Here is a 14640-nt window from a genome sequence, read left to right as displayed (position 1 = left end):
TTAAAAAAAAAAAAAACCCAAACACATCCCTGCAGCAGTTATAAAGATCAGTAAAGATGGGTAACAGCCTGTTCAACAGCCTGTTGAACTGCCTGTTGAACTGCCTGCCTGCTTTGTGTTGTTTCTCATTATTCTCCAGCGTAAGAGACAATCAGAGGAAAGAGCTTGTCCCAGAAGACTCCTCGCTCTAAAGCTGACATCTGGGCTCTCAACCATTCAAAGGTTTCCCCGCCCCGCACCCTCCCGGGTCCTGCCTGCCTCCTGCATGTGCTTGGTCCATCTGAGGATCAGGTGGACCCTGTGTTCATGCGCCCTGAGGCGGGGGAGGAGGGGAACACACTTTAAGAGGAAGCTCACAGAAGATGTTGCAAGAAAGGGACTTCTTTTTAAATTTTATTTATTTATTTATTTTTGTGTGTGTTGGATGCAGTTTGATTTTTCCTCTCATAAAATCCACTGTGGGCGCTGAGGATGGATTGGCCGGGAAGGAGCTGCTCTGGGTGTGTCTGTGTGAAGTCACCATAAGGAGTTTATTGGAGTAACTGAAGGAAAGTAAAGGTAAGAATAAAGATGAAGTGTGTGTGATCTGAGGCACTCTCTTCTCATTCTTTGTCTATTTTTTTTTGGCTCATTATGTTAATAATCCATATTTGCTTCTTTTGTTAACAATAAACTTCAATTAAAAGTAATGACCTTATATTTTTGTAGAGATATCTTCTTTATTTAACACTGTTTCAGTACTTAAAACTAAGTTTCAGTCGTAACTTGTGGTACTGTCTGATACAAGTGAAACAAACAGAAGCTCTGTCTCATGAAGTGTTATGTAACTACAAATTAATATTAACTTGCAGTTGTAAAGAAAATGTTTTTTTTTTTTTTCACCATGTTACCTGAATTTTATCAGAAATACCCAAATTTCCCAGAAAGTTTTCTAGGAATAACTGTAATTTGCTTTTAGTTATAGGGAAATAAAAAAGCTTATCATTTAAACCCCAGTAAATATTTATGTATTTTCCATGTGTCACTGACAACTTTATTATTCGTGTATGTTAAATTGTTTGCTTGCCTGCAGACAAATATCCAGATTACAGAGGTAGCTCATCTGAATTAATCCTTTAATTGGTACCAAATCACAATGTTCTCTCTAGAAAACTTCCTTTAAAATGACTGGGAAATATGGGCCATAAAATAAAGTGTTACCAAAATAAAAGTCCAGCAGCTTTTTCAGGCCACACTAGTGATAAAAAAAATTGCTGTTGAATCATTTTATGGGTGAATTAGCAGCTTTCTTAGCCTCCATTTATTTAACCCAGCAGCTATCAGGCAGTAATAACACATACACCCTGGTTTCCTAAGTGATGTGACTCCTGAGGGAGAGCAGCTGATTGGCTCACTGAGCCGCAGAGCTTCAAGCCGACCGTGTGTGTGTTTTCGTTAATGATCCACCAATTAGTCACACAGTGGTAACAGTTGTCTAAACACCTCGTCACCTGTCTGCCAAGGGTGGAAGTGTGCCATAGGTTTTTTTGGGGGGAGGTGGATGATGCTGGTCTTTGTGGTTAGAGATGGATTGGATGAGTGATCTGCCACCACCTCAGAACTGTATTTCTGCATTTAACTGCGCTGAGTTTCTCGTAGCTGCTTCAGTCACCACAGCAACTACCTGCTGTGTGACAGGCCAGTTAAGGGACTGTGGCAGACAGTCCCAGTCGTCTCCCCCTGTCCCCTGACTACAATCTGTCATACGCACCATAAACACTGAGGATCCCTGTGAAGTATAAACACTTTCCTCTCTTGCCACAGCTTCACTGCGTGGAACGTCAACAGCAAACATGTTCAACACTCATGAACACCCATGAAGGAGAAGTGCAAGTGGCTTTAATATGAATGTTTGTCCACACTGTCAGATCTGAAGATGACGGGCCAGGCGACGGAGGGAGATCGGTCACCCCACAATCTGTCAGTGAAGACCTCCTTGGACGAGGAGATCGAGAGAGCTGAGAGTATTCTTAGCAGGTGATGAGAACAAGTCCACTGTGTGTTATGATGATGTATTACTGTCTCACAGGTAAACAGTAAAGAAAAAAAAAAGAAAAAAAAAGTGAAAGCTCACATGTGCGTTTTCTGTTGTGTTTTCACTCTTTTCCTCCCAGGGTGCCGTCTGTCTGCGATGACACATCCTCAGAGCTGCAGAGAGTCGCTGCTCTCGACCCTCACGGAGGCAATTCCAGAAATTCTTTTCAAAGGAGCGGAGCTATCTCAAGGTAAAAACTGTGACAGCCCAGCTGTGGTATGTCAGCCTCCTACACAATGCTTTCATAAAAGTCTGATCAGAGAAGGTGAAACATTATTCTGTTGTTTCTTTTACACAGAAAATAATACTGTTGCATTATTGTTTCCAGCAAAGGTTGTCTGGCTTTAACACAAATGTTTCTTCAGACAAAGTTTCAGATGTTGTAGCAGGAGCATAAAACCAGGGAAAACGTTTTCCATCTTCTCCTGTCATTGTGTAAAACTTCTTTGTGTACTTTAAGTTGCCTATTTCCCAGAATCTTGACAAAAAGTACAATAATTTGATGGAAGCCAAGCAGATGCGTTGTGAGTCAAGAAAGTTGTAGAAAGTTTACAGACTGGAATTCTCGTGTCCTGTTCTTGTACCATGGCTTGAGGATGTGTACCTTTTGTGTCACTGTCATGGTGAAGTACAGAACAGTTACATTGTGTTTCTTATTGTCAGACTGGTGAGCCTGGTGGTGAGACTGAGGGAATGGGCACACAGGAGCCTGCTGGAGGAGGAGGAGCGGCCAGACTCCTTCCTGGAACGCTTTCGTGGCCCTGAGCTGAGAATGGCCCCTAGTCGCGTCAGCAACACACAACCAGACGCCAATGGCAACAATGCCAAAGGGATCTTTAAGTATGTCTGCCTGGCGCCCCGAACCATTACTGTGCACAATATACATCCCACTGGATGACCAGAAATATAGAGAAGCCAGTTCACTGTAATTAAATAGTCTTGTAATGAGACTGCCTAAAAAAAAAAAAAAATTCAAATGATTGTTTATACCACATTTTCAAGGGTCACAGGCCTCCTAGAGTATGTTTAGGGTTTGGGCTCATTTATCCCTGAAGTCACAACAGAGTTTCACTTGAGCAAATTATACAGGCACTTAGGGATTCAGGGCAAAACATTTAAGCCCCTAAGCATCCCATTAGGTCATAGATAGATAGATAAATCTGTGTTGCTGTGTATGTGATTGTACTACACTATAAGGTGTTTTTTGGAAAAGATATTGCTTGCTTTATATTTTGCATGTGTGTGTGAGTAATGTGTACTACTTCACAGAGACATAAGCCACAGTTATGCCTCAGTGTGTTATTTGCAATTTCTCTATGTTTTCAGGAAAAAGTGGAATTTGTTTGTGGTGTCCCCATCTGATAACGCCTACTACCGTTGGTTATTTGTTATCGCCATGGCGGTGCTGTACAACTGGTTCCTCGTTGTCGCAAGGTAATAACACCGCAGTTGTTATCTGTTTGGGGCCTGCAGCCTCCAGAGACCGATGATGGATGTAGTGAACGGATGCACTGTCCACTTCTTGGGCACGGAGCAGTAAATCATTTTTTTTCCTTTTTTTTAACCACAGGGCATGCTTTGACAGGTTACAGGTGGGAAATTACATCTGCTGGCTGGTGTTGGACTACCTCTCTGACACTGTGTACATCATGGACACTTGCGTCCGACTTCGCACAGGTAACCTATTTTTAATGTAAAGTACAGCTTCTGGCCTCAGGAGACAATGCAGTGTTGTTATATAACAGAAGTGCTGAGCCTTAAAGGCCCTATGTGTAAACATGTGATTATTCATTATTAATTATTCAGACAATTATCTTTCAGATTATTCTGATACCTTACTGTGTGGTGACAAATGTGACAATCCTGTCAGCCCATTACTTACAGATCTGGCAACATTTGAAATGCTATTACAACACAAGGCAGAATAATTCCTCTCAGAATTATACAACTTATATCATTTATGTTTGCAAAGAGTCTCAGTCATCCAGCTGATATCACCTCTCCTTTAGTTCTTTCTTGGTTTCCACTAACTCCTGAGGGAAATATCTGGTATTATAGCTGGCACATGCATCACTCACCAGCCAGCTCTCAGTTTTTTCTGTCTGTTGTTTGGTGCTCTGCTGCTGCTGCTGCTGGAAAGAAGTTAAATGAAACCAGTGACTCTAACCTGAACAGTAATGTTGCAGGACAAAGAAAACCAAAACAATGAGCTATAAAATATATAAATCTCTGAGAGTTTGTCACTACAAGTCACACCTTTCATATTAAACATTGTAATCTGATCCATTGTTAGGCAGATGATGAGGCATCACTGCTCACCTGTGCTCTACTTGTCCTCTCTCAGGGTTCCTGGAGCAAGGTTTGCTGGTGAAGGACTACGCCAAGCTGAGAGACAGCTACGTCCACACGCTGCAGTTCAAGTTGGACGTGTTGTCCATCCTGCCCACCGACCTGGCCTACATCTTCACCGGCATCCACACACCAGAGCTCAGGTTCAACCGCCTGCTGCGCTTCCCACGCATGTTTGAATTCTTTGACCGCACAGAGACACGCACCAACTACCCCAACATCTTCCGCATCTGCAACTTGGTGCTCTACATCCTGGTCATTATTCACTGGAATGCCTGCATCTACTACGCTATATCCAAGTCTCTGGGACTTGGCTCGGACTCTTGGGTGTTCCCAAACGTCTCCAAACCGGAGTATTCTTCCTTGTCTCGGAGTTACATCTACTGTCTATACTGGTCGACTCTTACTCTCACCACCATTGGAGAGATGCCTGCACCTGTGCGGGATGAAGAGTACCTCTTTGTGGTCTTTGACTTTCTTGTTGGGGTGCTGATCTTTGCCACAATCGTGGGAAACGTTGGCTCCATGATTTCCAACATGAACGCTACCCGTGCTGAGTTTCAAGCCCGGATCGATGCCATCAAGCACTACATGCACTTCCGCAAAGTCAGCAAAGAACTGGAGACCCGTGTCATTAAATGGTTTGACTACCTCTGGACCAACAAGAAGGCAGTAGACGAACAGGAGGTGCTAAAGAACTTGCCAAACAAACTGCGGGCCGAGATCGCTATTAATGTCCACCTGGAGACTCTGAAGAAAGTGCGCATTTTTCAAGACTGTGAGGCAGGACTGCTGGTGGAGCTCGTGCTCAAACTACGGCCGCAGGTCTTCAGTCCAGGGGACTATATCTGCAGAAAAGGGGACATAGGTAAGGAGATGTATATCATTAAGGAGGGGAAGCTGGCTGTGGTGGCTGATGACGGGGTCACACAGTACGCTCTCCTCACTGCTGGAAGCTGCTTCGGGGAAATCAGCATTCTGAACATAAAGGGCAGTAAGATGGGAAATCGTCGGACAGCCAACATTCGCAGCCTGGGTTACTCTGATCTCTTCTGCCTCTCCAAGGACGACTTGATGGAGGCAGTGACCGAGTACCCAGATGCTAAGACTGTGCTGGAGGAGCGGGGCCGGGAGATCCTGATGAAGGAGGGTCTGCTGGACGAGAGCATGGAGAGCGGTGGGCTGCAGAAAGAGGACACAGAGGAGAAGGTGGAGAGGCTGGAGTCCTCTCTGGACACACTTCAGACTCGCTTCGCCCGTCTGCTCAGCGAATACACACACACCCAGCAACGGCTGAAGCAGCGCATCACTCTGCTGGAGAGGCAGCTGAACCACACGGACTGCGGCGCAGACGCAAACCATGACAAAGATGCACATGCAGAGACGGGCAATGAAACAGACCCTGTGCCTGTTGCTCAGAACGATGGGTCTCCACATCGGAATAATGTGCAAATAGAGGACACGAAGAGCCCAACAAAAGGACAGTAACTGTGTCACAGAGGAGATTTTAGATTTTCTGATTCATTAAGACCCTTTTTAACTCCCATTGTGAGAATGTTTTATCAGTTTAGTGAATGTAAAGAGATGTCTGCATGTCAATAAACATGAAAAGTAAGCTTTGAATTCTCGGCTGTGCCAAAACCAGTGAGTTGAATGTGTTCAAACGGTGGCTTTAAAGTTACTTCCCAGAATATACTAAATCAATATGTTGAATTCTTAATGATGAGAGCAAAAATAAAAGCTAGAGTACATTTAAAAGCTGCCGATCAAATTTAAATAATTTCAAACTAAAAAGCACTGAAAACTGACATTTGTTATAGTTTTTGGGTCACTTGAAAACATCTCTGTTGCATCAGTGGAGGGATTCAGTTCTCCTGACATATACTGTGCTCTGGTATATGTACGCCTTGTCTCTTGCTGCCCCTCCTGGGAAAAAAGTCCAAGGAGAGATGGTAGAGGGTGATTTACTCAGTTCATGTACACAAACACAATTATTTTCCAGTGTCTTCACTTTCCAGGTTAGGTCTGAATCAGACGTACTATGATGGCTATCATAAGAATCTTATGACATTTTCTTCCCCACTTTGGTTTTTGTGAGTCGTTTGAGGAGAGTTCTCACATTGAAAATGATTTTTAGCCCTCGCAAAGTGACTCACTCGCAATTTGCCGTCGTTTCTATTGTCTCAGCTGCAAATGAGCTCCAATTTTGTGAGATGTTTATTTGCTATTAAATTTACTTTGCCAGTCTTGTATTAAAATAAATAAGCTGCTTTGCCTTTGTTTGCTAGTTTCTTCCGTTTCTATCACACTCACTCCCTGAATTGAGGGACTGGGGATTTTCCAGTTATTCCGCCTCTACATTCCAGGATACAAGTCAACCACATGAGCAGTGTCGATAAGCGCAGCTGGAACAATGCCTCCGCAGCAGAACTGGCTGTAATAAAGAGGCAGGAGGTAATGAGTGCGTATCCCCTGCAGCCCCTGAAGGAGTGGGTGGGATAAAGTGCTGTGGACAAATCTCCAATTACCTTCTGCTGGGCTGGTGAAACAGCAGGCATATATGTTGGGTCTGTCTTTTGTATCACATTAGAAACAGATGACAATTACAGCTATTGATAGACTCGAATATTGAAACTTTTTTCTTAGCAGTACATGAAGACCTCAATCTTTGCCTTAATATAATCTTAATATAAGATTAAATAAGAGATTCCCAGCAAAACATAGAGATTTGCAAATGAAAAGATCTATATATGGGCTACATCTGATTGAAAAAGTAATATTTTTATATTTCTAGGTCAAACATAACCATTGTTACATGTCATGTACTGCTTCTATGGTTATATTTCAATCACCTAAATGGAAATATATCATTGAAGTGTGGTTGAAACAATGATCTTCTGTAATCTAGACCTCTAAAAATCTAAAAAAAAAAAAAAATCTAAAAAGCAGATTTTGTGATTTACAGCTGAAAGGCTAAAGAAATCCAGCCTTTGGTGACTTAATGTTTCATGGGTAATCCACTGTGATAGTTACTATCAGCATTTTTAAACATTGAATTCAACAGGAGTCTACGTAATTAGAGCCTAGCTCCTTATTTAGTTTTAATTGTTTGTCCAGTGAGATTTGGTAAGCAGTGATGTCATGTGTTTCTGTGCACCAATCAGGGTTTAGCAACATGAATCACAATCTGATGACAGGCGTTGAGCTGTTTGCTCAGTCAGACAAATGTGATCGAATCAGTTCCTCACAGACCTGATGAGGCAAATTAGCTGAGTTGTTGTGTTAAGCTCTTAATAATTAATGTCTAAAGATGTTTATATCTTGATTGCTGCTTGTGTAGTCATGAATATTTAATGCTGTAGACAAATCTTTACATTTTGAAGCCAAGTTTTCAGGGGATTTAGGCGCAATACACACTGTATATACTAATATAGAAAGTTAAAATTAACTTTTGTCTTTTACAAACTTAATGTCATATTTAACTCCCTGAAATGAACATGCTGTTTCATGTGCACATACACTGCTGTCAGCTCCATTCACCTCACTGAACAGGTGTACTGCTCTGTCCTGCCCCTACCCAGCACCCAGCTCCAGCCCCCCACCACATCAAACATTTGCCACCATATGTTACGTGTCATGTGTATGGGACAACTGTTGTAGAGTGTCAAAAGGACTTTATGTGCATGGGCACTGTAGTGAAGAAAACATGAACCTCTGAGCAGAAGAGTTTTTACAGGAAGTAAATATCTACCAATATGTATGAGTTTATAACATAATGTACCATAATTTTTTGTAAATGTTCCAGTGGTGAGGATTGTCAAAATGTAAAAACAGAAGGAAAAAAAAACACATTACATATGATATTTTTCTGAATATAATTATATTGTTTGTACTTCCAAAGTGTAACAGCTTACAAACTGCATCTGAAAATCAAATCATCGATCATGGGGGGAATCACGCATTGCATGAAGTGAACATATCTACTGTGTACGACAAAGTGTGACAGCAAATGTAGCTCCCCTCCACAGTAAACACAACTACTCTTTTTTTCTTTAATTGCGTCAAGTTAGGACAAATATTTCAACAGAATGCATCACTGTTCAAGATACTGTAGAAATTAGACCAAAAGAAAATATGATTTCTCCTGTAATAACTGTGATTGAACGTGAAGATACAGAGGAAACGGTGCAGGGCTGCTCATACGTATCGGGGGGAGCTGGAAGACCGCAACGTGCCGTTTTGGTCTGTGGACTGATTGGCTGAGAGTATCCACTGGGACAAACGCGCCGACTAGCGCATTCGCATGTGCAGGCTGTGCTTGGGTCCATCCACCCGCTCCAACTTCTCAAAGTGTTTCCTAGCATTACGGATATTGATGAGAGTGGCTGCAGATGCTAAAAAACAGAGACATAGTTTATCATTATCAGTATTATTACATTGATTTGATTTCTTAACTTCACACTAAAGGCAGAGAAAGGCTATCTTCACTACTTACGAATGGATGGGTCTGACATGATGACCATGACATATGTGTTGGAGGTGAAGACGTCAATGAAGGCCGCAAAGTTGGAGTTCCTCACTTCCATGCTTTGGAAAGAGGCTGCAAGTTTACTGGAATAAACAAATAAAAAACAACAACAACAAAAAAAAAAACAAAACAAAACATGAGAAACATAATAAAAATGCAGCGGGTGATGTGTGCAGTGAAGGTGACGTTGCTGCAGAGTGAACTCACCTACAGCTGAGTTTGAACTGTTTGATAATATTACTGATCTTCTCAAACCGGTGAGCATCACGCTGCTCTTTGCACTGATAGTGGGAGATCACCTGCATTTACAAAAAGCCAAAAATTAACAAACCAAAAAAAAAAAATCTCATTTCTAGATCGAGATTTTCTGCCCCAGACAATGTCACACCAGAGGAAGTGGTTGGCTCATACCAGGAAGGTGGCTCTCTCAAACAGAAGAACTTCATCTGCCTCAATGATCTGTGCAAAATTTCTCAGGTTTGTCTCCAGTTGCTGGACGTTTGGGATGAGCTGGTACACTATGCTAGACCAGGCCTACAAAGATGTGTAAAAATGTTTCTTAGATCATCAACTTTATCAGCTAATGATTCAATATACTGTACAGTCGGGTCAGATTCACAACCTTATACAGGGTTTCGTCCCAGATCGATGTCCTGAAGCATGTGCAAGCCAAAGGTCTGGACAGTCTCTTCAGATCCTCTTCACGTTCCTTAAAGATCTGTAAAGATAGTTTGCACAGTTCAGCAGTAAGTTTTCTGTACTCTCCTGCAGACCAACATCAAAAACACACAAACACATACATTAACTACACAGAAGTAGAAATGTGTCCATATAAGTGTAAAGCAATTCTTTGATTTTTTACTAATAATGATAGTTGATTATAATAAACATTATTTATAATTACATTAACTTTATCGTTGACCGTCACCGTAACAATTACTGTGTCCCAATATTTTTTCATCCCTCTGCGACATTCACTCTGAATCTTCCCTTAAAACATCATCATATGCATAGTTGTCAGTAACCTTGACAGCTGTTATATTATAGGACTAATATTATTAGGTATTTCTTATGGAAGAGACAGTGTGATGCTTAGTTTTGTGTTTGTTCAAAGACTAGGTGACCACATCACTCTATTTTCATGCAGCTGACAAATCATTCTTATCTATTTATGTGTATTTTCATAGGGACAAGCATCACTAAAATTACTTTTATCACTAAGAACACCATGTGCACCAAAGAATGACAGTGGCTACAAGGTTTCTAGTACCAGTGTGAACATGACATGACAAAGAGAGCAACAATGTGGATGTGATAGAGGAACAACATTACAGGTGAATGATGTATAAAATATTATATAAAGCTCACCAAATCTCTCTGATCTTCCTGCACCAGGTCCATTTTGTGCACGAGGCAAAACACCTTGGCATCGGGGGAGTTCTGCAGGATGGCTTCCAGACACGATTGGTAGTAATGCATGTCTTTCTCCAGCTCACGACTCTCAACATCAAATACATAAATAAGCACCTCTACGTTTCTGAAAATGTTGTCCCTCTGGCTGGTGAAGTAGTTCTCCATGAACGTGTCTTGTCTGATGTGTGAAGAAACACAGAGCATGGTTAAACCGGGGTTTTTAGTTGCGTAAAAAAACCCACTATGAATTGTCAAATCTGATCAGAAGACGGTAAATAAGAGAGGTGAAACTTTACCCTCCACAGTCCCACAGGTTTAGAACCAGATTGCCGAGAAACCGTACATGGGAGTGCTCCACGTCAACTGCATGGAAAAAAAAAGATGACAAGATTTTTTTAGATGAAATCTAAGAAAGAAACACCAGGTATCAAAAAATGTATCTACATGTAGCACCTTTCTTAAGAAGTGTACTTACTTGTAGCTCCAAGACGGCGTGTGTCTCGAGCTATGTAGTTGGCAAAGATAATTGATCTCATACTGGTCTTTCCAGACCCACTTTTTCCCATCAGTAGCACCTGAAAGCACAAACACAACAGATCAGACCATCAGTCAAGTCGTCTATACTCTCAACTTGTGTGACTGGAAGTCAAAGAAATATTCTAACTCTTTACTTATATACAAACAGCATTAAGATGTCCCAGTCCATTACAATGCAGTATTTTGTGTAGCTGGTGGAGAGGGAGCTGACCTCATCTGCTTTATGTACTGCTTAATCTAAAATAATGTCATATTTTATTTCCTCATTATGTGTTTTGTACATAAAATCTTACCTTTATATTTGTTTGTTTTTGTTTATTCTCTGTAAATGTATCTTCCTGCATAACGGTCTAATATGTTGCTTTGCCACATTCCCAGGAATATTGTTTAAAGAGAGAAATACTTCATTTAGTTTAATTAAACTAGTTTAGCTGAATTTAAGTGACATGCCGGTTACAGACATATTTAAAGATTTTGCACCAGAATCATGTTTAATACGTCTGTGGTTGTAATATGTGAGAGAAATTTGTGCAGATGGCGCAGAGTAGTGGTGAAAACTTGCCTACAGTGTTACTACAAGTCCTGGCGAGCTGGCGTGGTTGAGCAATAACTTTGGCTCATGATTTATGTTTACTGACGGAAAGATCTTTTAGGACACTGGAAGATAGCTAACTGCTTAAAATTTGAAAGACTGGGTAAATGCATGAAAAGGTTTAAGATCCTCAAATCTATATTGAAGTACAGCACTTGAGTAAATGTATTTCACTACTGCTTGTGATATTACAAAGAGCCAGTGATTTACTCCTGCCTCACCTTTTTCTTCATTGCTGTGCTTGACATCCCCCTCAGCAGACACGGTGTAGAGTATTTCTATGAGCTGCAGGTCAGGTGACTTCAGTCTGTCTGCAGCAGCTCTCCTCTTCCTCTCCTTCAGCTGCGGAGCAAACACAAATATTATCACCTAGCTGCCACTTTAGCTCTGCTGAGGCACTAACCTCATTTAACTACAGAGGAAGCGTTTCATACGCTCAAATAATGGACAAGTCCAAGTGTATAACTGGTCATTAGCTTAGCCGACACAGAGGAATATATAAACATCCTGCTAATGTTAATAAAACTCATTTCCCTGTTTCGGATAAACACCTAAGCTAATGCTAACTGAGCTAACACGACAGGCAGTCCAAAGAGATGTCAGCTAGCCTAGCCATGCTAAGCGGCTAGCTAGCTAAGTTAAAATTCAGCGGTGTGTCGTCTACTTACCTCGTTACTTCTATTCAAGCAGTTTCAAACTATGTTTTTTATACTTGTTTTTAAGAATCCACTTGTACACATTACTTGGTGGAAGCAGGCAATTAAGTCAAGATCAGCTGCTTCCTGTTTACGCCAAAGTCACATGATGATATTTGGGCTGTAGGCCCTGAGCTTTGTCTCACAGCTCCCAGGTTGTTTACACTTCGAGGGACACCCATGGATTAAATATTTAGGTTTAGGGTGCAAATAAAATTTAAGTTACCGTTACAGTTTGGACAGCTGCTACGGTTAATGTCTTCAGTTTCAGAGGTTTTGGAAGCAGAGAGTTAAATTTGCCTAACAGACATTACACAGAGGGAAAAAACCCAAATACTTTCTTTCTCTTCTTCCTCTTTGTAGTCTTAAAATACTTTTAGTAGATATTAGTATGTTTAGATTCAGAACTGCATAAGGGAAACAGCAGCTTCTGTTTCAGTTTTAGGCCAACGAGAAAAGAGCAGATTAATCACAGGTGAGCAAAAATGAATTGTGTAGCTAAATGTCTTTCTGTAGATTCAAGTGTAGTTGTTTGCAGGACACTTAATGAATAAGTTAGGTTACTCATTAGCAGGTAGAGAGAAAAACACATGCAATATATAACATAATATACATTTATTAAGACACTTCGAAAGGCACTCAAAGATCAAAAAGGCACACAAAGAAAAACAAATAGGAAAAACACAAGGTTAGACAGTTACACACAAAGTTACAAACAGAACAGCAGGAAAAGTAGGTGGGCAGAAAGAAATAAATACAGAAAAAGAGAAAAGGGCAAAAGACATATACTGTCATATCAGTGACAGGGCTGAGCATTAAGTGTACATGAGGAGAGAGGTCCAGACAGAGTGTGGGGACAGTGATGGAGAAGTCACTCCACTGGAATATACACAATAATTAACATTAACACACATTCAAGCTTGTGTCTCAAACAGTTTAGTAAGTCCAGAGAGCACCAGTGTAAGTGATAACAGAAGGACATCAAATCACAGAAACTATTCATATTCAATTCACAGATCTCACGAAAATGGAAACTCTGGTGCTCCATTTTGAGGATTTTGGCTGAAGGGCCCAAAAGCTTTGTATTTTTAACTACTTGTTAATAAGCAAAAGTGCTGCCTTTAATGAACATTCACAGCATGCAAGAAACACTTTCTTTTGAGTAGTTGTTTAATTTAGACATTTTTATTTTGAAAGGGAGCACAGGAAGTACATGCTTGGCGCTGGCATGAGAATATCCGGATAACAAAACTATTATCAATGTAACTGACGATTGATAATTACTGCAAATACAGTCATTATTTATAACAGCCGCACTAACGGCATTTACATGCCGGTTTTTACAAAAATACTGAAATTGATAGAATATTGCAGTTCCTAAGAGCGGCCACCAGAGGGCAGTGAAGACATGATTCCATCCTTACCCGTCAACTCCATGTGCCAAGCCCGGAAATAACTTTCAAAATAAAAGAAACAATATCTATCTATCTATCTAATATAAAACGAAGGCTGGATTAAACGAAGGTAGTATATGTTATAAGACTGAATGTAAGTGAATGCATTGTTTGACATTTTGTGGGTAAGGGTAAAGTATGAATATATGTACTAAAAAAAAAAAAACTAACACGAAGTATTAGTGTCACTGTTAATATTTCCAGGTATTGTTAATAATATTACCAACTAACAATAATGTTTTTAATGTGAAGAATGCAGAGTTTCCTACTGTGGCCACTGCAAGGCAATGAACACGTAATTTAATTATAAATTCATAAAATAAATAGTGTGAGTAGTATATCTTCACTTAACAATCTGCTCAGCAGCTGCACTATACACAAAGAGAACTAGTGTACCTCTCATGCATTACAACAGTTAGCCTATCACTATTCATGAATTTTGCACTTATATTTACATGCAGTACTGGGTACACACTATATGCATATGTCTCAGTGGTACAGTATGTCTACATCTTAGGAGCAAAATGTGTTGTTTGACCAATAGTCTCTGCAGTAGCCAACCAACGCTGCAATATTTCACCTGCAAAGATTTAATAGGGCTGTCTTTGCTAAAGACATTTTTCATATTAATGCACGGGCTCTTGAATCCGTGACACACTTGAATAATCAGATATGTTAACAACCTTCTCATTGCCCTGCAGATAATGTCAATGACATCTCTCTCAGTAAACATGGTTCAGCTGAGGAGGAGTCGGCTGTGTATTCCTCACGCAGAAATGCACATCTTAAAGCCCACAGTGATGGATTAGCTCTGATTTCATCTGCATGCAGTGGAGCAGAAAATTCAAAGATTGTTTTGAGGTAAGGACTTCCCCTAGAAGGGAACTATGATTACCAAGAGGGACACAGCAGCAGCAGACAGAGGGCAGAGAGACAGAGAGCAGCTATTTTGGACCACTTGTCTCCTTTGGGTAGAGGAGGGAATGAGAGACGTCACT

The 14640-nt window shown here is 40.8% G+C and overlaps 2 protein-coding genes across 2 annotated transcripts; one reads left to right on the top strand and one right to left on the bottom strand.

The window, feature by feature from the left end:
* Window positions 1-299: 299 nt before the first annotated feature.
* cnga2b (cyclic nucleotide gated channel subunit alpha 2b) lies at window positions 300-6680 on the top strand. Its single transcript, XM_018691968.2, has 7 exons — window positions 300-558; window positions 1908-2016; window positions 2154-2264; window positions 2738-2914; window positions 3401-3508; window positions 3645-3751; window positions 4419-6680. Exons 2-7 carry the CDS (start codon window positions 1916-1918, stop codon window positions 5909-5911), a joined length of 2097 nt encoding a protein of 698 aa, XP_018547484.1. The 5' UTR covers window positions 300-558; window positions 1908-1915; the 3' UTR covers window positions 5912-6680.
* A 1604-nt stretch (window positions 6681-8284) lies between these two features.
* rraga (Ras-related GTP binding A) lies at window positions 8285-12326 on the bottom strand. The gene is made up of 10 exons (XM_018691966.2): window positions 12162-12326; window positions 11715-11835; window positions 10840-10939; window positions 10661-10727; window positions 10320-10542; window positions 9574-9669; window positions 9363-9485; window positions 9159-9250; window positions 8919-9034; window positions 8285-8817 (listed from the first exon to the last, which is right to left on the bottom strand). Exons 2-10 carry the CDS (start codon window positions 11739-11741, stop codon window positions 8714-8716), a joined length of 948 nt encoding a protein of 315 aa, XP_018547482.1. The 5' UTR covers window positions 11742-11835; window positions 12162-12326; the 3' UTR covers window positions 8285-8713.
* Window positions 12327-14640: the final 2314 nt, after the last annotated feature.

The sequence above is a fragment of the Lates calcarifer genome, linkage group LG20 (assembly GCF_001640805.2).
Source record: "Lates calcarifer isolate ASB-BC8 linkage group LG20, TLL_Latcal_v3, whole genome shotgun sequence".
NCBI lineage: Eukaryota > Metazoa > Chordata > Actinopteri > Centropomidae > Lates > Lates calcarifer.
This window is presented reverse-complemented; position numbering and strand designations above follow the sequence as displayed.

Excerpts from the sequence above, each read along its gene's own strand:
- rraga (XM_018691966.2), bottom strand. The coding sequence starts at position 11,741 with ATGTCAAGCACAGCAATGAAGAAAAAG. Across the intron at positions 9,670-10,319 it reads AGGAAGATCAGAGAGATTTG|ATCTTTAAGGAACGTGAAGA; the intron begins GTGAGCTTTATA and ends CTATCTTTACAG. Across the intron at positions 9,251-9,362 it reads TTGAGAGAGCCACCTTCCTG|GTGATCTCCCACTATCAGTG; the intron begins GTATGAGCCAAC and ends TTGTAAATGCAG.
- cnga2b (XM_018691968.2), top strand. The coding sequence starts at position 1,916 with ATGACGGGCCAGGCGACGGAGGGAGATCGGTCACCCCACAATCTGTCA. Across the intron at positions 2,265-2,737 it reads AGGAGCGGAGCTATCTCAAG|ACTGGTGAGCCTGGTGGTGA; the intron begins GTAAAAACTGTG and ends TCTTATTGTCAG. Across the intron at positions 3,509-3,644 it reads TGGTTCCTCGTTGTCGCAAG|GGCATGCTTTGACAGGTTAC; the intron begins GTAATAACACCG and ends TTTTAACCACAG.